General features: G+C 40.8%; 1 protein-coding gene across 1 annotated transcript in view; it reads right to left on the reverse strand.

The window, feature by feature from the left end:
- Positions 1-1,722: 1,722 nt before the first annotated feature.
- SMPD3 (sphingomyelin phosphodiesterase 3) overlaps positions 1,723-26,430 on the reverse strand; it is a 35,325-nt gene continuing 10,617 nt past the window's right edge. The window contains exons 2-7 of the mRNA XM_063437592.1: positions 24,375-24,450; positions 12,811-12,966; positions 7,443-7,532; positions 6,399-6,462; positions 5,096-5,258; positions 1,723-2,583 (exon numbers count right to left, since the gene is read on the reverse strand). Of these exons, the coding sequence (XP_063293662.1) occupies positions 2,482-2,583; positions 5,096-5,258; positions 6,399-6,462; positions 7,443-7,532; positions 12,811-12,966; positions 24,375-24,450 (651 nt within the window). The 3' untranslated portion in view covers positions 1,723-2,481. The remainder of the gene's footprint in view (positions 2,584-5,095; positions 5,259-6,398; positions 6,463-7,442; positions 7,533-12,810; positions 12,967-24,374; positions 24,451-26,430) is intronic.

Genomic DNA, 26,430 nt, shown 5'->3' on the forward strand with positions numbered 1-26,430 from the left:
ATGTAAATTACTTATTAATTATCTCCATTCTATAATTGTGAAGTGCTCTGGAATATGTTAGCACTATGTAAATGGTAATAATATCTACTAAAATGCTTAAAGATTAAAACTGAGAGAGCTCCCCAAGTTTGTGTCCTTGTATATATCAATCCCACATAAAGATACTAAATTAGGGAGCCAACTACTATTATCTTAATTTTGTTTTTTTAACCTCTATCTAAAGGCCCTCCTTCCATTTATGGCATATCTGGCCCTTATATGGAAAAAGGAAGCCGTGCCCCTGCTGTAGACTATATCTCCCAATATGCTCTAACAGTCAGAATCATTGCCAAGCATTATGGGACATGTAGTCTACTGCACTGCATATAAAATGGTGGAACATATCTGTCTGCTATAGAGTCACAGCCGTATATTTAAAAATGTAAAAATGCAAATCTAGCTTGAATGGAAGATCGTTTTTAAAATATTAATATTTAATTTCACAATATGTCATCATATTTGGTTATGATGTTAATAGAAATCTATTCTGTGTAGTATTTTGGTCATGCTGTGTGCAACATTGTTTTGTTTAATCAGTGCTGCATGATTAGCTCATTGGGTTGAAGTGTTGGATCAAATCCCGCAAAATTTACAGAAAAAGTAGGGCGGGTTATACCTTTCTACAAAATCTATACGTGTTATGGAACCCCTTTCCGCTATGATTCATGTTACAGAACACCATCTGGATAGCAGTGAAGTGGGCAATTCTCTTAATAAAAAAATGGATACAATTTTATTTGTTAAAGCAGATCAGATCATTTTTTCCCCCCCAACAAAGTCTGACCAGTGTAGCACAGATATCTATATTTCTACTAGGGTATTTACATTGATTACAGTAGCACCTACCGACACCAAGTCCTATTTTCTGTCTTGTTTGTAATAATGAGAGTATATCGTACATATTTACATAAAGAAAACTAAATAAAAAAAATAAACTCTTCTCCAATTTAGCCTGTTTCTCCTCTGGCGCACCTTCGATGGATACCGCGCTTGGCGTTTCATAGTGTGCCGCTGCACATAAGACTCTAAGCACCATGACCACTTTAAGTGAAGTGGCCATGGTGCTTGGAGAAACCATTTAAGCACTGGAAGTTTCCTGACTGTATGGCCATGAGATAACTGAGTCTCTAGAATTGTAAATGGAACACTGTAGAAAAGAAATGAGAACCCAGGCAGTTTGTGATTCAAACAACAAAAATATTATAGATTTACCTGTGAGAGTTCTCAAATAACCTTTCAACACACCGATCAAAAGAAAGATTCGCACAATTGCCACATTCCTTCACCCGAACCTCTGCATGCTTTTTATGCCAGCTGGTTCAAACACCATTTTCATTGTGTCATCCAACCAAACTTTTTCTCCACGATCCGTATTGGAAAATCGTAATGTACATGCTCCATACATTTGCTGGTTCATGCCCGAAAAAGCCCTGCATTGCTATGTAACATACAGGACCACCTGAAATCCCTGGCTCTGCTCATTACAGCAATTTTGAAGAATGCCCAGCTTGATAATGTGTTGAGCTGGATAAAGCTATTTGCACAGGTTAGTTAAGGTTTCCCTGTACATTGCCTGCAACCCTTCCTCCGCCACCAGCATTCCGATATAGACCAACTCTCCCAGGTCCATCAGATAATCTGCCAAGAGACCAAGTTGTGTACAATGCTACGTAGATTCCAGACTGAGAAAAGCAGGGTGATATTTTATTGTGTAATTTCTATAACCATTTAGAAATAAAAACATTAAAGTAAATTCTACAAAGCTGATATATATAATATATATATATATATAAATTATTCAATAATAGAAACCTTGGGTTCCTTCGATAACTTGTTACTTCCTTGGGTGGATTTTCTTCCCACTCTTGAGAGTCTGGGTGATAATTACTTTTTTTTTTTTTTATTCTGTTTTTACTTTTACCTTTTTTGTTTGTTTTTATTGTTAAACGTTTAGCCTCATGCAAGTATAGCGCATGCTACTGTGGAGCAATTCAAAACTATAGCAAGAACCTAAGAATTCAAAATAAAATATTTAAAAAAAAAAAAAAAAAAAGGTTTACTGGTCCCTTTTTTTTTCTTGAGATATACAAAGATTATGCAAAAGAGAAAAGAAAAAAAAACATTGAACAGCATCTCACGATTACAAACTAAATTGTGCTATATAGTGGTATAAAAACATCTCGGTAAGAATGGCACTGTTTGTCTTCTAGGTCCTCTCTTTCGTGGAGAGGATGGCTGGCCTCGGGAGCTGCTCTGGCTTACGTTGGCACCAGGAACTCATATCGCCTGACTGTCCCCGTCTCGTAGTCCAAATGGTGGAGGCAAACTCTGCTCCGTTAGGACGCTGGAGAAGTCCCCCCGTTCCAGCCTCTAGGGAGAGGAGTAACCCCCCTGGGCCATGTATACTGTCATCATTAATACTGGTAGAGTCCACAGTCCTGCTTAGGACTCATCTTCTCCTGTAGAAACTGTCAGTCGCATTGCTACTGGAACGTGGTCTGTTAATCCGGCTAGCTGTGTGATAAAACTGTATTCTTCAATCTCCTGAAAAGAGAGATATTATATGGATGACAACCCTTACAAAAGCCACTAAAGAGACCTAGATAGACATGACAACCCTTGCAATATCTGCTAGAAAGATAGATCTAGATAGACATAAAAACCCTAAAAAAAAAATGAGTTTGAATAAAAGACATGTGTCCATCAAGTTCAGCCTTTCTCACAACTTTTGCCAAAAAGCAAAAAAATATATATTTCAAGCACTTTCCAGTTTTGCAACAAACTAAGTAAAAATTACTTCTAAACCTTAGAACGACAGTAAATTTCTCCATTGGGTCAATAGGCTGTTACTCCACATATTAAATAATATATTCCTAATTGTTATGTTTTTGCATGAATTCATCTAATCATTGTTTATACAATAATTCCACATCCTTATTGTTCTTACTGTAAAAAAAAAGGGTTCCTTTGCTGTAGACTAAATCTAATTTTTTCCAGTCTAAATGGTTGACCTTGTGTCTTGTGTACTGTCCGGTTTATGAATAGATTTCCAGACAATGATTTGTATTGGGTGCATAGAATGTAGGGAGCAGTGCTTTAAGATGTCCCATTACATACTTGGCCACCGCTGAGGACTTCTCAAGGCACTGCTCCCTCCATTCTACGCACACATCCTACCATTGACTCTATTAGCTCTGGTTTGTGTGGTTCTAGCTGCCTTCATTAATACGCTACAAGCGCTAGAAACCCAACCTTTCCTTGTTTCTATTTGGAATGGTTTGACTTAGCCACGAATATATTTGTATCATATACTATCTTTTCACACTGAGGCACAGGTTTTCTAAACTAAACAGATATACATTTGTTAGTCTTCTATTTCTTTTATTAATTTTGCAGCCCGTCTCTGCATTTTTCTAGTGCCATAATATCTTTCTATAGAACAGGTGCTCAAAACTGCACAACATATTCAAAGCGTGGTCTTACCATTGATTTATAAAGTAGTAAAATCATACAGATACATTTAGATGATACAGATTACAAAACCTCCCAGAGAGAGAAAGATATGGAACAGTGGTTTTGGAACCCAAAATTGCCTCCCCAATGGATGATACAGGCCCCATTCTTTAACACCCCAAGCAATTGCACACAATACATTGTTCACTGTAGAATCCCTGTCTTCCTAAACACAAAGGAGTCCTAGTCACTTCTCCTTTCAATAACGAACTGTGTGACTTAAATACATGCACTTACTGGTTCCCTATAAAAAAAAAATGAATGGGAGCCAGTGGTCAGCATAACAGTCTATTCACATATATGGTCATATTTAAAGGAACACTAAAGCATAATGAATAAAAACATACATTTCTAACATTATAGTGTTTCCTTACCTATAGGTGCCCCCCACCCACTGTGAGGGTTTAAACGGGAGTTTTATTTACCTTTTACTCCCTTGACGTGCTAGTCTTGTTGATGATCATTATGACTGATGATCTCAGCCAATCCAAAGCAAGTGTGCAAGTACGGCAAAATGCCGTCTGGATAAATAGCCAAGTTTAACTTGGCTATTGAGGTGAAGTGGTCTAATTAGAAACTCTCTTCCACATACCAAACGCTGTGCTGATATGATTAAAGAGGAATGGTCACTTTCCAGGATTTTTAAAATGCTGTTTAGTTATCCCAATATTTAACAAATGTGATTGAGAGATAAAATTAATGGTAAAAATCCACAGTGCTTTATTTACTTCTATCCTGGTTCCTGGAACTGGCTGACAATCATCGGTTTAAACATTGCCCTCTTCTGCCAACCAGCATACTTCGTGACAGAGGAAAAATGGAAGAAAGGTTTCTGTTTCCTCCAATGCCTGGACTGAACTGGATTTTCTAATCTTTAATATGCATTTAAAATAAAACAGATCATCATATGATAAAAGGTTAACTATGGTTAAAGGAACACATCATCTCAATGTTATGGAGGTTGGTGTGGTTGGGTACCTTCTTACCTTACAGGATTAGACTGTTTTTATATGTTTTAACCCCCCTCACTTGTCTCCCCAGGGCCCGTCTACTCTGCCTTCTCTATCCTTCCTTCTATCTAGCCCTCTGATGTGGAAGGTTTGCCTTGGCCACTAATGATAGGCCTATCACCGGCCATCTACTGTGATTCAAATTTAAACACCGTTACTAGCAATGGTTTAACCCCATGAGGTAAGAAGACCCCCAGAGACACCAAGTGGAGTGGCCCTTTAACATTATCATTTTCAGAGAAATGGCAGTTATCCTGTAAATGCTAGATGCAAAATAATACATATTTTTACATTCTTCCAAGGGAAAAAAATGCAAGCTATGAATTAATTAGCGATCATGTAGATAAAGTCATCGTGGAATATTCATGAATGATTCAATAGTTGTAAAACCAGTTTAAAAACTATATTTCGAACAAAGAGGGCTAGGCTTGTCGTGCCAGATGGCTGAGACTGTAGCAATAACTTTATTTGTCTACATTTAATATTGGGGAGTAGTGTTCTTACCACATTATATCACATCATATCTCACTCACCGTTTTCCATTCCAAGTTGAGCCCCTCTTCCGTATATAGCATATAATCAATCCTGCGCCCGCTGCCCTTCAATGGAACTTTTCTTCCCTTTTGGTTGGGACATTGGTTTTTGCTGGTAGGATACACTAAATATTCCTTCCTGCCATCCTCGTTCTCAAGAACCCTGTGTACAGATAGGGAGAGCAGTCAAAACCTGTCCATATATAAAACAGTACGCTGCCTGATTAATCTGCTTTATATATTCACTCACTTAGCAGAGATGGCGACAGTCATAAGTAGTACATGTCATGACAGAGATGGCTGCAGTCATTTTAAGTAGTACATTTGAGATAGCTCAGTGGATATGACTCCAGCTTCAGAGTCCCTGGTCAACTAAGATTTTTATCCTTCCAAGTTTGATAAAACAAGTATCATTAAGTTGAATATTAATACCATTTAGGCCTCAGCCATCACTTAGTGAGAAGCTAAATACACCTTTAATGTTATTATTGTATTGCATATATTTTTAGCAGTCACATTTGTCTTTGCTTTACACTATAAATGTAGCTGACTCCTATATGATGCCAGGGAATCTGACGTGACTTATGGACTAGAGAAGGTCTACTCCAGACTACCACCTACCCTCCAGACTTCACTCCTGGCGGTGAAGGACTTGGCTCATTGGCCGAGAGTGATCAGCTCAAAGACCTTAGCCCAGGAGAGCTAATTGGAGTTCCTCACCAGGAGTTAGACCCCTTTTTAAAAAGGTTTTGACTCCTTATGATGTGGGGGACCCTGGGCACTTCTGGCACCATAACCATTGCAGTGAATTGAAGTGATTATTGTGCTTGAAGAGTTTATTTTAACCATTTCATTAATATACCTATATGAGGTTAATCACTAAACGTGAAATTCTCAGGAATTCATCATCATATTTAAAATTTTAGTCCACAATACTGAAAAGGAACTTCATTGGGGCTATTTTGTCTTAAATTTTGCTATTTATGGGTGAATTTCCTACAATTCTCAGTTTAGTGAACACTTCTGCCACAGCTTTTATTAGGATGTCCTGTGGCTGAATAAAATGTAGAGTATTGTATTCAACAAGAATAACTATATCACCCTCCCCCTTCCCCTCCCCCCACACACACAGCTGCATAACTACTATACTGAGTTATATTTTGTTTAAAATTACCCTGTAATGTGGCCCACAAAATATACATTTCTGACCAGGTGGACCATATAAAAAATTGGGATACGCATATCTTAAGAGTTTAATATTAAATAGTATTCCCTTTATATTGGATATACAGTGATCACTTACTTCTGTAGATTATCAGGGGTGCACACCTCCTCATCATAAAGACCCTCGGGGTCCAGCAGTGTACCTAGGGAAACATTGAACAATTAATATTAATACATTAAATTGAATATTATATATTTTTCAAAATCCATGAAATGTTTCATGGAAGTGGGGTTTTAATTGTCCAGCCCCCTCCACTGAATTACGTAAAGAATAATGATTGACAGATACCGTAAATGCTAGTTTACATATGTACACAGACTATAGAGCGATAGCTTCACTCAAACACAAAAAAAAAACGAGGACAATCCAGCCCCTTCCTTTATGCTTTAGACTTTAGAGTACTTTCTGAATTCACTACATTCTTTAGCTACCCTGGAGTAAATCCAGGTTTTCCCGGGCACAGATCATTTTATAAATGTGTCAATCGCAACAATAGGCACTCCAATTCTTTCAGCTAGAATTTCTACTGAAATATAACGTACTAACCGGTCTGACATCAGAACCTTGAAACTATGGGGAAATATATATAGCAAATATATAAATATATACTGCCTTTGTTCCACACCAATTGACATACATACATCACATAGATTATATTACTGTGATCTCTGTCAATTATATTGTTCCACATGAAAAATAAATAACGTATGTTTAGTTTTCTTTTTCATGTGGACAATATAATTAAGAAAAGGTCACAGTAGAATACTGCATGTATAAATGAATTCATTTCTTTCCTGGTGAATATGAATATACAGGCTAGCACTTTTTATGCAATGCCCATCATCAGGATAACACAGTGGCTCTGTCATTCCTAACAGAGTGTCTGCTCAGGAACACAAGTTGCATATATGTGTTTGGCTGTGAATTTCCTCCAAATTACTGAAAATGGAACTCTGGTCTGGCTTAGGAAAGGCAAGTCTGAAGGGGGTTACAATTAACAGTCACACCAATCTGTTTCTCCAACAACCACGCTTGTGTCTTGCCTGCAGCTCTGATTGCTGCCTCTAGGTGGCACTGGCAGCACGTCCTAATAATCTTTGTACCCACACATATTGTTCTCACCTATTGCCCACGGCTTCTCTTCTCCAGGGCTCAGTCGGCATGGGTCCTTATATCGTGTAAACAGGGAGTGCTGCTGCTCTAGCTTGTCCTCTGCACATGGAGAGAAACACACAATATGATCAGTATATTGAGTGTACATCACCTCATACGAAATGCATTCCTCAATTTTGATTCACACACATGCTGATATTCTCTGTGTATAGACCTATGCAGTATCCATGTACCATATAGAGGGGGGGCTGCAGCTTAGAATGTATTAATTAAATGCAGAATAAAAAGGACTTCAGTCCATCCATCAATAAGCCAAAATAGGACCCGCATTGAGTGTCAGAGCAATGCCCAACACACTGTAAATAATGCATAGAGTATACCTCTGGCACTTAAGGATTGAATCAAGAGCTGGCAGGGTTGCCAGAGGGCCATCCAAACAAAACATTGAGCGTGATGCTTGGTTGGCCCCTGCAGCTCTGAAAGAACTTCTCATTGTGGCAGCACTGTCTGTTTAAAGGAACAGTACAAATTAATGTAAAAAAGCCAGCACTGTCTCATACACACACACCCCCCTGAAATAAATAAACAGGTGTCACTGTAGCCTCTTTAAGACTGCAAAAGATGAGCTGTGGTTGAGAAAGCATCTGGGTGCTTGATTGGCTTCTGTTGTTCTTGAGAGCTCGGAACGTCCCAGATTGATTAGCTGCCTCTCTGAGACTCGCAGCACATAGCAACCAGCAGGTTTATTCTTTCTCTATTTGCATCAGGATGTGGGTTTATGTGGAGTGAGTGGGCTTGTGTATGCCCATCTGCTTCTGTCTTCATAACCTCACATGCTAATTACCCCCATCTTACTAAAAGAACCAGCAAGTCTGGTATTAGTAGTGCCAAACTTTCCTTGAGTACAATGCCAGTAGGGAGTTCATCCCTTGATGGAAGGGACAATTTTGATCAGTCTAATCTACACTAATTTATTTAGGAGGTATGTTATTTTCCTTGTTTCAGAATCACCAATATTCTTGCTTCTAATATCTCTTCTAATGATGGTTCCCTCTCATAAAAACATAAAACACAGGCTTTGGTGTGAGAGAATCCCTGAACTTCTTATGAAAAACGTTAGTATAGCTTTGCAGGCCGGGGGAATTTCCATCCTTAAGATGTTTAATAACCCCAAAGAGTTCATCTGTGCTTATGTCTCCCTCTAGACTACTTACTTTGTACTCTGTCAATCCCTTGAGGTTCATCTCCTGGGTAAACCTCTTAATTGCCACAATCCTGTCTGGGATTTCACCATCCGCTGTATTTCCATCACATAAAATTTAATAGAAAGCAGCAAATATCTCCATATTTCCTGGTGAGCATATGTTGTTCTTCTAAGTGAGTTTACGAATGTTCACAATGTGCCGACAACTTTTGATTTTGTCTTACATGATTAGCGAACATGGTGCCGGGTTTGTTTCCACTCTAAAAGTTCACATCTTGGCAGGAAGCCAGGGAAGATGTAACTTCTCTTGCAACCTGACATTGCAGTGGTTCTTACAGTCCTAATCTAGCAGCATCCGAAACATACACATAACGAAATAAGTGTACTCTCACATTACGCATGTATAGAGTGCATGGAGAAAGGAACCATGCTAAACCGCCATTAGTAGACTTAAGTAAACAGTCACCACTCAAAAATCAAATGTCAACAAGTGACATCCGATAGCACCATTATACCTCCCCTGTTACTAGTCCACTGACACATATATGCAAGATCATCTACAAATATGTTATCTCTATAAGTCCTTGCCATTGAAACTTCCCTCAACACACACACACGCTATGAACATAGCTAGGTATTGACGGTTATCCTTTTAGGCTCTATGACATTAGACTACCACATTCAAATGACTATGGGGTGTAAGGTCTTACTGCGAGTAGTACCACAGTTTCAAAAAGGTTTCCAAATCCCATGTCTTCCCACAGAGTTGACATAACCTCTCCAGGGTCTTCCTGTTGTGGCCAGACTCCTGTAACAGATTGAGCAGTCTCTGATGCAGTATCACCAATTATGGAACCACCATTTCTTGTGTCCATACGTCTTCTAACCGTGATTATATTCGGTCTCCTTTCAGGAGAAAAGGCTTCTTTTCCCTTTTTATCAATACCTCTTCCTAAATCCTCAGCCCTGTCAACTACAATAACTGAAGGATCCAAACCAATGTATAGACTAAACAATCTTCCCTTCTAGTCTACAATTTCATGTGATAGAAGTATAGACTTGCAATGATGTCTCTGAGTCCATCTTCCCTATGTGTTCGGCCTTTCCCAACTCTGTGACACTAGCCAGTCAGCAGCATATCAGGTTATGTTTCAGGATGGACTTAAATAGAAATAACACAACGTTTCTCATATTAGTAATCTTTCCTGAAACACTCTTCAACCCCATATTGTTTGTCCTGGATCAATTCTTGAGGTCTTCCTGTGTGAGCTTGATTTGTTTGATCTTTTTCCTCCATGGCAATCACCCTTTGCTCAATATCATCTTGGACACTTTTGATAAAAACGTGTTGTTCCTCTGAAGAATTCTTTAAGATAGGAGACATCGCCCCTAAGAATTGCTATATGTCTGTGTAAGTCATCTCTGTCATTTCTCCTGCAGTTTCCCATCTGCAAACTGTCAAAATGGTCATTCTCAGCTGTGACAGGTTTGGTGTAACTGCTAGGTCTCATACTTTTCTACCTTCTATAACATGTTAGAGATACATTTTTTATTTTTTTTTATAATTCTTTATTTTTGCGTTGACATACAATACAGCATGTAAATAGAACTTGGACTTGTGCAAAAGCCGAGTTTCATGAGGTACAATAGAACTGCAATGGTACAGAAAGAAGGCAATGATTTGGTTAGAGGTACAGTTGGTATTCGAAAGGCCTGTCTTTTCGTTCTTTTTTATTTTTCTTAGGGCTGCAGTCTGTCAATGTTTTTTTTTCATTTTTATATAAACATGAAATTCTAAGTCGGAAGATACCGTATTGGGTATGTTCCTGAAAAAGTAAAGGGTAACTCTGGAACTTAGATACATGACCTGTTGGGCTTTGTGTTGTCATCTGGGTTATATTCATTTTAGTGGAAGTCACCTTGTTCCCTTGGTCTTAACTTGATGTATTTTAGGCTTCGGTAGGTGGTGATGTGTGATTGTGACAGGCTAGGTGGTGGGGACTTTGTTACCATGCCTATTTCATGGCCGCTGGCCTATCCCTGTTGTTATGGGTATAGTTTATCGTCACATTTGTGCCCTTGTGTTGTGGAGGTATCTTTGCATATTGTTGCTAGTTATGCCCTCATTTTATTAGGGTGGGGTTACAGAAAGGAAGATGGGGGGGGGGGGGTTAGTCCTGGAATCATCTGCTTTGTTTTTTCATTTTGTAATCTAGCGGTTATCGGACTCTATTTGTTTCACTGCTGAACAGCTTTGGGGGCAGTATAAGTGTGTGGTTGTGGTGTGTTTTTATGTTCGCCGTCTGCAGTGTAGGGGATATTTTGGTGGTGGTTGCTAATATGGGAAAAGGGAGGTACGGATGGGGTGTTAGGTTATGGGAGAGGGGATGGCGCACAACTGTCGTGTGTTAGATATGGGTTGAGGGTTCTGCGAGCCACGGGTCCCATATTTTGTCGCAATGTGCCGTGGTGTCGTGGATGAGGGCCGACATTCTATCCATAGTCCTAGCTTCAGTCATTTGGTAGAGATACATTTTTATAGCAAAAAATTTTTTTTTAAATAGTTTATTATCATAGGTCAGCCATCTTAGACAATTGCCCAACTACCAACTTCATTTTACCTAAATTTTACGAAACTGGTGCGAACTTGCACATTAGTAAATAGCCTCACAGGGGATTATACACTAAACAGCACGTTTTAGTAAACTTAAAGTTTTGGCTATGGCCGACGGAGAACAAAAATGCAAATCTATGCAGTTTTGTTTTCAGTTCATAAAAAATTTGTGAATAAATACAAAAATTATTTTCGCTTTGAAACCACTATATACAATCAAGATGTATGTTCTATTTGCAGCTAGGTGCTGGGCCAAGAAACCCTCTCCACCCAATATGGGTGTCCAGTCCAGTTGTATCCAGATGTTAATGCAGCTTTGGAATCAACCCACAAATCCCACAGTCACTCAGAGTAGCATCTGTTATTTACAGAATAAATAGCACATCCTTGGTTGTTAGTGGGGCTAGCTGTTCCGTGCGTAGGTTGGTAAATCACGTAATCCTTAAAGGGGGAGTTCTACAACTATAAAGATGAGATATATTTAATAAATAGTTAGCTTAAATAAAAACGGAATTGCCGATTTTAAAATATTTGAGAGAATAAACAAACCTGTTGTGATTGCAATTTTGCTTGGTGCTTTAATCAGTATTAGGGATGGCAAAGCTTTATGTATTCCTGACCCTATAATGTTAAACAATCAACATCTAGCTCCCCCTTACCTCCTTAAATATAGTAAAATTGTACCTTCATTCCAGTCTGTTGGTGCTGGCTCTCCCACTGATCTGCCTTCTTGGCTGGCATCATCAGAACTAATGATCTGAGCCAATCACAATGTTTTCCCATAGGAGGTGGGACAGGGGGCAGAGCCAAACGCCACTCTGAACAATCAGCATCTCCTCATAGAGATGCATTGAATCACTGCATTTCTATAAGGAAAGTTCAGTGTCTCCGTGCAGAGGGTGGAGACACTGAATGGCAGCACTGTCCAAGGAAGCAACTCTAGTAGCCATCTAGAGTCCAAGGGGTGACCACTGGAGGAGTCCCTGGGCGGTTATGTAAATACTGCCTTTTCTCTGAAAACACCGTGTTTACTGAAAAAAGCCTGCAGGGACTGATTATACTCACCAGAACAAATTCATAAAGCTGTAGTTGTTCTTGTGACTATATGTCCATTTAAACTTTTGTTTGCAATGGTCATCGGCACCAAGTGGTTCAAATGTGATGGCTAGAGATCCAGTGGTATTCCAGGTGGCAAAGGGTCCAGTGGCTTCACCCCAAGGATAAATTGTATGGCCCCTTAAACCTTATATTAGTTTCAAACCTCTGTCTCTTGTAGTTATTACATAATGGCATAATTTGTAATACCATATCTAAGATGATCAGTAAGAGGCGTTATTGGAATATCTGCAAAAGGATTTATAAAATATTTGAGACAGAAATAGCACTGGAGTCATTAAGAACACCTCCTCCAATTTCAGATTTTCTGGAGACTCGGGCTAACAATGAAACTGTTGTAAAATCAGACCCAAGGTTTTTCAACAGCCAGCTGGTGGCTCCAGCCCACACAAGGGTAAATTTTCATGTTATTCCACCCATTATTCCCTCTCCAAGATTAGTACCTGAGGAGCAGTTGTCAAAGTTGAGGTCTCCACAAATGACGTCGAAGGCCACCAGCTCCTCCGGATTCGCGGCACTGGAGGAGGAGGTAGATTTGCGGAATTCGGACACCCACTCCTGGAGCAAGTCTAACTGCTCACACCGAATCACCGCATCCCCTGTAAAACAGAAAAAAACATTGCACACCATGCATTGATGAATAGATCAACACTAAAATATTAACGCAGCATTCAAATAGCATCATGTTATACAAGTAATTTTATAACAGTATTTCAACGTAATACAAAGTACATAAAAGAAAAATTTTATAATCTTATTCAGTTTTCAACTGCTGTATTAATCAGGTAACAGAATGTGTACAAATAGTTTTCCTGAGCAGTTGGGAAGGTGTATCCTCATAATTCCTTCTTAAACTGAAATTACTTTAAGACCATGATCAACAGAAAATTAGATTTAAACTCATACATGAATACAGTTTTCTCTCAATCCATCTCAATCTTAAAACATACTGCCTGGAAGGAGAAGTATTTTATGTGCAGAATTGACATTGGATAGCCTAGAACAGAGTCTTGGACTGCCTAATACCCTAACAGGAGAATCTGCTTCATTCAGGAGCCCCCTTCAGTTCAGGAAAGTCAAACATTTAGAAAAGGGTCAATATGCAGATCACTAAATTCTATGGGCTTAAGACTGCACACAGGACCTTTTAGCTGGAACAGCCTAGAATTAATGAAAGTCAGTTGGTTCTAAACCCCTAGGTTTGGACCCAAAATCGGATCTCCATATGATTTCAGTATATCCACTTTTATAGAAACAGTCACAGGTCACTTCATAGTTATCAGACCCCATGGCAACTGTCTACAATCACAGCACTGTTTTCCCTTTTGATTCTGGGAGGAAATAAATCAGGGTGTTTTTTTCCTATATATATACATTATTAATGTAAATTGGTTATTGAGCTAAATTTCCAATTGAAGAGTGGGTTGCCAAGCTAATGACATGTACATTATCTAGGTCCATGAATGTGGCAAGTGAAATGTGTTTGTTTTTGATTGCTCTCTTCCTCAAAGCAATATAACTTACATTAACAACAAGATAAACGAACCGTTCTAAAACACTATCATGTATTCAGCTCTATATGTCCACTGCTAGAGATAAAAGCTCTCTAGCAATATATGTTCACACAATAAAAAAAGAAGCATTATAAGATATTTTAATAATAAATGTTCTTTTAAATAATGGATTTTGAACTAGTAACTAAAAAGTGTTTTGTGCTATTTTCTGCACCAGTAATAAAACTACGAACACGTAAAATGTAAAATAAATACATTTTAAAAAAAATGAGCATCCAATAGTTTTTAAAAGATCAAGTGCATGCTGTGAAATGTAACCACAAGAGATAAAGACAGTGGAAAAATGTAATTAAAATATCTACATCTGCTTAACACAATTCTAATTAAAACAAACCATGATGGCCATATGTGTGGTTATTTATTTTTTCTTCTTTCGATTCATGTTTTATATTGCTAAAGGAAAAGGCAAAAATCACCACTAAATTGCAATTAAAAAGTCTAGATAGCCAATTTTCTAGAAGATGGGAAATTAGTTATTTAGTCCCCTAGTTAAATACAAGTCTACAAATTCTATATCACGTTTAGCATACAGAGTTAGAAACGTTAAAGCACATGTATCTTTGTTTATAAAAATAATTTGTGTCCTTAAGGGGTTAATGCAAATATAAAGAAGATACCAACATACACAATTAAAGGACTGCTAGATGGTCTGGGTACCAGGTCCATCTAGGTTTAACCCTGCCTGCTGTAAACATAGCGTTTACATTAGGGTTAATCCAGCCTCTAGTGGCTGTCTCACTGACAGCCGCTAGAGGCGCTTCCGCGCTTCTCACTGTGATTTTCACAGTGAGAAGACGCCAGCGTCCGTAGGAAACATTGAGAAATGTTTCCTAGGGACTGGCTGAATGCGCATGCGGCTCTTGCTGCGCATGCGCATTCAGCCGATGACGACCGAAGGAGGAGGAGAGTCCCCAGCGCTAAGGGAGCCCGGCGCTGGAGAAAGGTAAGGGATTTCAGCCCGGCGGGAGGGGGGCCATGAGGGTGGGGGGGACCTATTAACACTATAGTGCCAGGAAAAGGAGTTTGTTTTCCTGGCACTATAGTGGTCCTTTAAGCCCTGTGCACAAACTCCCACTACTCCTGGGTGGCACTATTCCTGGAATCTTACATGCGGAATATCTTGCAAATTATATGAAAACAATCAAATACAATAATGCCATGTCTGCATGATTTACTTCAGTTTTTGTGTGAGATCAACATCTTATCTCACACAGGTGGATGTTGTCTGAAGAATTAGCTGTGTCACAGGTCTGAGCAGGGAGATAAGAAACCCCTGGCCCCCCACTCCCCTGCAAGTTCTAAAGTAAATGTTCTGTTGAAGCTGAAGGTAGGGAAGGCTGTGTGATTGACAACCAGGAGAGGTTTAGCTAGGACTGTAGATATAAAGCCATTTAACTCCTGAATGGCAGATAATTGAGCACTGAGACTTCTTCAGTTTTGATAGAGGACCTACATGGCATCAGCTTGGTGGTTCATTGTGCAACTGTAAATTTAACTCTGCCTTCTGTCAATGAAATGTTTACTAAAATAAATTCTGCAAAACACTTTCATAAGTCTTAATTTATTTTATTAGAGCGCTATGAAGGTCGGCTTAGTGCCAGTATTACAGCTATAGGAAACATTTTTCTTGTAGTTAACTGCCTGGGGGCTTGACATATTTGATGTGCCTGTGGGAACACTGGAGACACTATTTTGGGTTTCAAGCCAGAGATGCAATCCATTGTCATACTGCCCCCCTTCTAAGCACTAACCTCAGGTTTCCATCAAGTTACACAGCAGCCGGGTCAATTAAACGACTGACAGAGAAACCCAGTGGAGCTCCCACTGTGCACTGTTGTACACAATATTGATCTATAAATAATAATACAAGGTGGGCTAAAATTCAAAGTAGAGTCTGAGGAGTCAATAACATTTTTATGGAGATTTGTTTGACTAGGCACAGAAGAGGACATCTTTTAAATGAGCTTCACCTTAAAAATGTTTGATTAAATAACATTAGTTAATGCTTGAGGCTTTGCCCGATATATACCTGCGAGGCACCAGACGGTGCATTTGGTAGGGTGTGATTAGCACAGATGAATTATCAGTGGATTTTCTGTACCCCAGAAACAACAGTTTTGCTTATAAAATTATTATAATAATTTTTTTATTTTTGTTTAAAAAGACATTTAAAGGATCACTATAGGGTCAGGAACACAAACATGTATTCCTGACCCTATAGTGAACCCCCACCCCTTCCCTTAGCCCCATCAGAATGGGTTAAAACTCACCTTATATCCAGCTCTCCAAAGGCCCGCTGGTGCTGGCCCCACCACCTTGGTGACATCATCAAAATTGATAATTTTAAGCCAATCCAATGCGTTCCCATGGGGAAAGCATTGGATTGGCTAAAATTGGCAAGAGGGCGGATCCAAACACCGTTGTGGCCAATCAGCACTTTCTCATAGAGATGCATTGAATCAAATGCCTGAAGGGAGCTATTACACTCACCAGAACAACTACATTAAGCTGTAGCTGTTCTGGTGAATACAGTGTCCCTTTAAATGAAAATGAGTATTGTCAGACATGATGATTTGATAATTTCTTTTCCCCTCTGGCTAATTAGTTGTTCCTTCATGAAATTACCCATAACAAATCTCCCAATACTGAGTTATAACATGTAATTGGGGAAAAAAATTTATAATTTAAGAGTCAAATCCTACTCTGAATTTTGGCCCATCCTGTGTTATCCATAAAATACATTAAAAAAAATAACAAGCAGTAAAAGTGCGCCTGTAGTCACATTAAAAAGAAAGACTAGGGGGGCGGAGCCTGGCAGCCATGCCGAGCGGTCGCACAATGCAGGGGCTCCGAGGCAAAAACCAAATAACAACTGAAATAAACGAGAAAAGCCCTCAAAAGTGCCTACTCAACAGCCAAAGCCAAAGGGCAACAAACGCCAGGAGATCCGACCACAAGCGACAGTCTCTCACCGGGGATCGACCCGAGGCCTACGGAGGGCCTGATCAGGCAGCACGAGGGAGGCGACCGATCCCTCCATCGCAGCAGCCTTTCCGGCTGAAGGTCTCCCCGGGACACTGTACTTCCCCCCACGCCGGCAGGTGTCATCCCGGGAACCTCAAGCGACGAGCAAGCATCAGGGAGACGACCTGACCCTACCTGCACAAAAGAACAAGTGGGGAAAAGCATGGCGGACTCCACGTGCAGCCTTGCGCCCAGCACCACACTGCCCCCGTTAGCGGAGAGGATTGACCGCTTATTGAAAGCTTTCTGGGCCAAACTCGCCCTACGCAAGGATACCGAAGCGGCGTCGCCTGCAAAGACCACACAAAAGCCAGCAAGGCAGACAATAATCCCTGGACGAGGCCACAGAGCAGCCCGAATTGCGGGGAGGAGAGTGCAGATGATCCGGCGGAAATTTAAACCTAACCGCCACAAAACCAATCCAACGGAACGCTGCCACACTCTCAAGCACCGGCCCACCCAGAAGGTACCCCCTCCAGGCTCCCAGACGGCCCAAAGCCCACCATGCCACCCAAGAGACTATGCCACGCAAGGGGGACCCCAGGACCCCGCAACAATCCACCGTAGAGCTAGAGCACTTGGCCCAGGGGTGCTCACCTTGAGAAGGGCTTGGCAGGGAGAAATCGTCGGAGACCTGCACAAAGGCCACCACGCCAGCAACACCATACATGCATCGGGTATAGGGTGAACAACCGGGACTTACTACCAATAACCGTGAGCTCCATATTGCGCAGAATGTGGATCCACGGGTTTCAATGATCTACATGCCCAAGTATAAATTACCCCTCACTGCTTAAGCCCATAGCGCCACAAATCTCCCGGTACCAGTTTAATCCCAGTATGGACAGTGTGCAACCTTATGCGGCTATAAGCCAGCAAATCCCCATGCTTGTACGCCATAGCCAGGCAAAAATCACTTCTATAATTGTGTAGACAGGTCGTCTCATTGCTTAGTCAATCAAAACGTGCTACTGAAATCTAGAAAAATGCCTATGTTTCATATTGTGTCATAAGCTTACTTAATAAAATAATCACTAGGCTATGCTATCCTTGTTAAATTATAACTACTGTGGTATCGCCTTTGTTAAACAACAAAAATCTTCTCTCACTGTACTCGATGATACCAATCGTGATGTTTTGACTCCTGATGCTATAACGACTCTATAAATAATGATACGTAAACTACACTAATTAGATGGCTCATAGCATGGTTATTGCAACGATTTAAATTACGTTTAAATCCAATTGTTAAAGCCTGATAAAACATAAAAAATGGTGCTGGTTATTCATGTGCCCCACATGTTACACGTGGGTAAAGCCAAAGGACTGCTTTTTGGGGCACCTCTCACCAGCTTGTATTATGTATTTGCACTGCAAAAATAAAGATATAAAAAAAAAAAGAACGACTAACAACTACAGCCGTTTTACCGATAGTTTTGTGACGGTAGTCAAAACATAAATAAATTGCGTAGTCTAAGGTCCTACATAAAGTGCCCGTATAAGGGGGCGGAGCCTAACTGCCAAGACAAGCGGTTGCAAGAGCCATGAGCTCCTGAAAAAAGGGCCCAAAACAACATACTATAGCCCTTCCCACGGGTATTACTGAGCTACAGGAGACTCCCAAGTTGCATTCACGATCATGGGGAAGAAAAATAAAAAGATAAAGCCTGATAAACCGCGATTAGAGATGTCCATCGGCGACATGTGGTGGCAAGCAAACAGCGAGCAGGAGTCTAAGATGGCAGCCCTCATGGGGGACTGTTCGGATTTCTCCGACGACCAGTCCACAGACCTGGGCGAGGGGTACTTACCCACACTGGCAGCCGCACCGCAGACTCCGCGGCAGAACCCGCACACTGCTCCAGTAACAACAGCGATTATGAAGGAGCTCCTAGATGACCTGCAGTGGAACTTCATGGCAGATACGGTTGCCATCCACAAGGACTTCCAAAACCTGACAGGCCGCCTGGGAGGCGTAGAAAAGACCTCCACCGAAAGCGTACAACAAATACAATCACTGCAAACGGCTGTCCGAGATCTACAAAAACCTAATAAACTAACGCCGCTTCGCAGCCCAAGAAGACACGCGGAGGCAAAATAACCTCAAAATAAGAGGGATTGCAGACACCGTCCCCGACGCGGAACTACCACATATGATTAGACGCCTGCTGGCTGCCTTGTTGACTCCACGACAGACCAAATCCGTGGAACAAGAGGGGGTATTCCGAGTGCCCAAACCGTTAAAGGTGCTACCCACGGCCCCAAGAGATCTGGTGGTCCAATTCCGCAGCGGGAAGGATAAAATGGCGCTGTTGGCAGCATCCATGGACAAGCTGCCGTTCCACTTCGAAGAAATGGAGGTCAATTTCTATGCCGACCTATCGGGCAGTACTTTGGCTTGGCACAGAGAATTTCGGCCACTCACGCTGGTACTACAGCAGCACAAAATCCGCTACCGCTGGCATCTCTCACTCTCCCTAACCATCTTCCATGGAGACGTGACCCACACAGCCAGGAATACTGAGGAAGCGGCAGCTATTCTGCTCACCATGGGCCTCACAGGGACAGTCCCGACCGGGGATAACCTACCCAAGGCACCCAAACACCAGCACCATTGGAACCCACAAACGGCAGTAGTGTTTAAGCCCGACCAACTGCTGCGGAGCCCTACGCCCGAGCCACCACTTAAATGCAACGGAACCCATCTCCAACAGTACACATCTTAGGACTGGGACATTGCAGCTATACTCACCCTGCCAGGACTTGAGGTACGCCTCACCACCCTCTCAACGGACTAGCACTGTCCTCACTTGCCCCTCAAAGCAGCCCCCCCATGTTCCTGTAGGTTACCAAAACATGAGAGATACTCACCCTTAGCAAGGTCATTACTGCCGATTGGAGGGGAAGGGAGAGCAAATGCTATCCACGAGCGGCTGAAACTCCCGATCACGACCACACTCTAATTGTTTTGTAATTGTAATTGAGACACAATCCTAATCCTATCTTTCCATTTGCTGACAACGCAACCACTCTAACTAACACCTCACAGTGCTTTCACTACAGTCCAAACATACAGGCATAGAGTTGGCACCCTCACTACCTAGATCAGCGACTTCGTACATACATACACATACCCACATACTGCAGACTCATTTGCACGCAATCACCTTCCTGGTGTTCACCTATGCCTAAGCCTGACTGTTACACACCGTTAACTCGTTCACTGCCTTACATGTACACTAAGCAAGAACCCTCACACATACTATCTGAAGCTTGCACACATTACCCGAGGATGTCTCATATGACTGATAAACTTGTTTATGTTCATGCTCTTACTTAAAATTGTGCACTGTATTATCCATGCGAAGATGTACAAAGACGCACCATGGTTCCCTACAGCTATTGTGGCGTGGCGAACCAGTTTGTTCAGTTATTTCATGCACTAACAAAAAATAAAGAATATCATTTTAATTAAAAAAATAAAATAAAAAAAATAAATAAAGTGCCCGTATGAAGCTCCTCCAGGTGACGGTGACTACCATCAGAAGTTTTAACCCAGCATACGTACACTCTTTTATAAATATTTTTTTTAGCAGATAGGACCACTTTAATAAAATCATCCTAACAGTTTGTAATTTGAAAAGAAAGCTTCCGTTTTATAAAAACAGGCATCTTGTGCCCTCATCCTGCGTGGAATCACTGGGTGATAAACATTACATTACAGTTTGTAAAGTAGCCACACGAGCACAATCACTGCCGAAATCCCTTATACATGGGGTCAGCGGTGAGTAAGCGAGACCACACAGAGGTACAAAGCATACAAGGTACAACGCAGATTAATAAATGTCAGCGCCAGCGTTTTGTGAATACCATTCACTGCTCATATTTGACATCTTAAACCCAAACAATGTTACAGAGCACAGCTAGGAATGTAAACATGTGCAGGCATTCTCAACAAAGAGTCCAGATAGTGTTTGCCAGGACTAAGACATGGCGGGAGTGATTTCAGATACTTTGTACAGCTCATGGAGTGTCAAAAGGTGCCTCATTAATCTACTGGCCATTATTTTCTATGGAAAAAGAGATACCTTTGCCTGAGGCCTACAGCTCGCCCAGTCCTGTAGCTGCTCCATTTGTCCACAGCGTCCATTTGCAGCCTTTAAAAACATAAACCCTACCTCTGTAAAGACAGGGGTCAGAGGGTTAGGGCATACCTGCCATCAATGAAAAGTATAATTCCAAGAAGTGATGGGCACGTCACGAAATGTAGTGTGTGTAGGTGGTGCAGTGTTTGTGTAGGGGATCTAGTGTGTGTTTGAAGGACCCAGAGTGTGTATAGGAGATCTAGTGTGTGTATATATATATACCCCTAAACACATTACATATATATATATACCCCTAAACACATTACATTCCAGACAGACACTAGATCCCTTACCCAACTCTGGATCATCCACACACTAGATCCCTATATACACTCTGAATCCTATATGAGTGTATATAGGGATCTAGTGTGTGGATGATCCAGAGTTGGGTAAGGGATCTAGTGTCTGTCTGGAATGTAATGTGTTTAGGGGTGCCTAAACACATTACATTCCAGACAGACACTAGATCCCTTACCCAACTCTGGATCATCCACACACTAGATCCCTATATACACTCTGAATCCTATATATATATATATATATATATATATATATATATATATATATATATATATAGGATTCAGAGTGTATATAGGGATCTAGTGTGTGGATGATCCAGAGTTGGGTAAGGGATCTAGTGTCTGTCTGGAATGTAATGTGTTTAGGGGTGCAGAATGTGTGTGATGGGTTCTGTAGTCTATATACATAAATGTTTGGGTGCAATGTGTATGTTTGAGGTGTGCAGTGTGTGTGTGTGTTCATGTGTGTGTGTGAGGATGCTGTGTGTGTATATGTTTGGAGGGATTGTGTGTTGGGGGAAGCCAGGTTAATGTCATTATGTATGTACAGTTGCAAGAAAAAGTATGTGAACCCTTTTGAATGATATGGATTTCTGCACAAATTGGTTATAAATGTGACCTGATCATCATCTAAGTCACAACAATAGACAATTACAGTCTGCTTAAACTAATAACACACAAAGAATGAAATGTTGCCATGTTTTTATTGAACACACCATGTAAATATTCACAGTGCAGGTGGAAAAAGTATGTGAACACTTGGATTTAATAACTGGTTGAACCTCCTTTGGCAGCAATAACTTCTACCAAACGTTTCCTGTAGTTGCAGATCAGACGTGCACAATGGTCAGGAGTAATTCTTGACCATTCCTCTTAACAGAACTGTTTCAGTTCAGCAATATTCTTGGGATGCTGGTGTGAATCGCTTTCTTAAGGTCATGCCATAGCATCTCAATCGGGTTGAGGTCAGTTCCTCTGTGGTATCCTCCCATGAAATCCATTCTTGTTTAGTGTTTTACATATTGTAGATTCGCTAACAGGGATGTTAGCATTTGCCAGTGACTTTTGTAAGTCTTTAGCTGACACTCTAGGATTCTTCTTCACCTCATTGAGCAGTCTGCGCTGTGCTCTTGCAGTCATCTTTACAGGACGGCCACTCCTAGGGAGAGTAGCAGCAGTGCTGAACTTTCTCCATTTATAGACAATTTGTCTTACCGTGGACTGATGAACAGCAAGGCTTTTGGAGATACTTTTATAACCCTTTCCAGCTTTATGCAAGTCAACAATTCTTAATCGTAGGTCTTCTGAGAGCTCTTTTGTGCGAGGCATCATTCACATCAGGCAATGCTTCTTGTGAAAAGCAAACCCAGAACTGGTGTGTATTTTTTATAGGGCAGGGCAGCTGTAACCAACACCTCCAATCTCATCTCATTGATTGGACTCCAGTTGGCTGACATCTCACTCCAATTAGCTCTTGGAGAGGTCATTAGTCTAGGGGTTCACATACCTTTTCCACCTGTGAATGTTTACATGGTGTGTTCAATAAAAACATGGCAACATTTCATTTTTTGTGTGTTATTAGTTTAAGCAGACTGTGATTGTCTATTGTTGTGACTTAGATGATGATCAGATCACATTTTATGACCAATTTGTGCAGAAATCCATATCATTCCAAAGGGTTCACATACTTTTTCTTGCAACTGTATTTTTATTTTTTCTTATTTAAAAAAAATAAAATAAAAAGCAAGCATTGTATCCCTCCCTTCTTACTTTTGCCTGGGAGGGGGGACCGTGCTGCCATCCCTGTTGGTCCTAACGGTTCCTCCGGTTCCTCTCCTTTCTCCGTCCCTCCCCAGCCGGGGGCCGCATTACACTGCATGTGGGACAGTGAGGGAGATCTTTGATCTCCCCACCGCCCGTCATGGAATGCAACAGGACCGGCGCTCGGATCCTGTGACCTCCCCTTCCAGCCTCGGTCCATGGCCCTCGCGGCCCATCGGGTATTTGCCCAAAAGAGGGAGATAAATCAGGACGGAAACCCAAATTTAAGAAGCTTTGAAGCCTTCTGCAATGTAAGCTTCCTCCTATTCAAAAATGCCTCCTTCTTGCTAGTAAATGTACCAACATTTGTAACTTTTTGTCACTAATTCTTAAACTGTAGTATTTCTCTCAAAACATAGTTGTAGGTGCCATCAGAGGTGTCCATCTTTTTGAGAGTTCAACTAACATCACGTGTACATAAAAAAAACAACAACCTGATAAGTGAACCACAACTTCCAGAAACTTCTGCTCTGTGTAGGGCACTTTGTCAAATTATGATTTTATCCCATAAATCACTGCATCACTGTGTAATAGTATATGAGATAACATTAGCAATTAAAAAAGTGCCATAGCCTAGACAATTATTGGAGCATCATGATTGGCTGATCATATCTATGTCTGGGCAGTGCTAGTTGCATGAATTCCAAAGCTTGGGGATTTATTGTTAATGTACTTTAAAAAGGACTATCTTTTACATACGTTATAATTTTGGATTGGTTGGTTTTGTAAATTGTGTAATGCATTCTCTATGCAATGCATTAAAAAAAGAATAAAACAATGCCAGTCTGGATTGGCTCTTTAAGGGCATCAAATACAAAGTTTAAGTTGTTTTACATCCTTAAAGATGCTTGAGACATTGTTTGTAAAAAAAAATTCATGACAAAGGGAAAATAGTATCTCCTGTGTTTTGAATGTTCAGGGGGAAATCTCTGTACCCCAATACTACAAGTACATGGGCTTACAGTACATCACGGTAATGAAATGTGCCATTATGATTGAAGCTGTAATGATGTTGAGCTATTATAAATGATGCACTATCACAATTCTTAGATTATCACATTATTAGATTGACATGCAAAGATAGCAATTTATGTAAATACATGGAAGCAAAGATGAACAGGTGTCCAACAGGTTTATAGCCTACCTGCTAGGGCATGAAGGTGGGTGCAGGAGACGTATCCCACAATTCTTTGGTCCTGAGTAGTAGTTCCCACTTGCACCTGCAGAAATAAAAGAGCACCAGGTGATTACGATTCGGCTTTGCAAGTCTCAATTCTCATACCCAGAGGAATGTCTGTTTGCAAACAAGTAGTTAATCGTGTCTGGACTGTGAGCAGGAATTCGTTTCACACCCCTGGAGTTTTGGATTCTGTACCTGTCTGTGTAACAGACGTCATTTACACTCACTCAACCTCTGCCCTTTAGCTGGCTGACAATAGTCTTTACTCAAGACAGCGGGGACACAGGCAGTGACAGGTCTGCGTGACCCGCCGTGGAGATACAGCATACTGCAGCCAAGGAGCCCAAACCAGGTATTACACACAAACTATCTGAAAAAAAGAACAATTTGGACATTTATCATTAAAATAGGTTGAAATTAGTGAATATGGGAGAGTTCTGGACCATCACTAATTAAGCAAGGGGCTCCCTCATATGTCTTTAACTGTAGTGTTGGTGTGAGGTGTTAATAATAACTGTGGGTGAGTATGAATAAATGGGACAGCAGTCACACGCTCTCCTCCCCTCATCTCATGTGTGGGATGTGGGGGGTTTAGATCCCAGGGCTTGGGGTTACGAAGGCTCAGAAAGTAATTTGCAAGGGTGATTTTCAGTTTCTCTGACAACCATAGCTAGTGACATTGCTCATAAAATCTCCCAGTCGGTCAATGGTCAATTAATGGAGCAATATGATTGGCTGGAACAATCCAACAAAATTTTAATAAGGAGTAAGTGTGCCAGGATGATCGAGGATCAATCTAGTCAACAGCTGGTGGGAATTGGTACACTTGCTAACTGGACAAGATGGGATGACATAACATGTACTAAGAACATGCAACATGAAGGCCATTTAATTTTGAACACTGCAGCTTTAAAAGACCCAAACGATCCATTCCTGCAACATGAAGGCCATTTAATTTTGAACACTGCAGCTTTAAAAGACCCAAGCCATCCATTCCTCTCAACATGAAGGCCATTTTATTTTACTCGGCTCTTCCCACCCACCCTGGTAACTATATAGCATGCACCTCCAGCTGTTTGGAACCACACCAATCACCTCCCTATTACCAGCTGCTGCAGTTATACCATTAACTCTCTCTGCCATCACATACAAATTCCTCTGCTACCTCTTGTCTCATACCTTTAGAGTGTAAGCTTACGGGCAGGGCCCTCTACCTGTTGTATCGGTCTGTTCTTATTGTGTTTGTCTTTTTCCAAAATTGTACAGCGCTGCGGAATTTGTTGGCGCTTTATAAATGCCAGTAATAATAATAATAATAATAATAAGAAGAAGAAAACTACACATCCTCTGGCAAAGTCAATACATAGCAGTGATGGGGATATTTATCTTTTCCATCTCTCCCCATTCCACATCCCAACACATAGAAGAGGTTTCATGATCATTAACACCTCTGCAGGGCAAATGAAGGACACCTCACAGTTCTTTCTTGGCAAATGGTAATTGTAGATTATACTAGCTTTAGTGTAACTATAATCTTAATGTTAATAATGACAGGAGGCAAATTTTTGCTTAAGTCTCTCTTTACTAGAACTCCACAGCAGCACATTAACATAGAGATAAAAACACCAGAGACAAAAAAATCATGAATCTATAAGAGGCTTCCCCCAACTAACTATTTCCTCTTTCACGCTGCGACAAATAAAGTACATGAACAATACACCACAAATACAATAACAGGAGAAACAAACATAACATAACGATGAATGCCATGCGAACTTGAAACCGTGGAACCAGTGGGTGAAGCCTTGACCTTTATCCTGTAGAGTAGTCGGATCTAAGAACTGTAGCCAAACCATTAAACTGAAACAAGAGAAACAGAGTCGAAAACACTGATTAGCGAATGAAATGTACTGAGAAAACCTGAATCCCCATCGTAAATACTGACAGTATAATATCCTAGAAAGTGAAAAAACCTGAATCCCCATAATAAAATACTGACGGTACCATATCCCAGATAAAC

This window comes from Pelobates fuscus, chromosome 12 (assembly GCF_036172605.1).
Source record: "Pelobates fuscus isolate aPelFus1 chromosome 12, aPelFus1.pri, whole genome shotgun sequence".
NCBI lineage: Eukaryota > Metazoa > Chordata > Amphibia > Anura > Pelobatidae > Pelobates > Pelobates fuscus.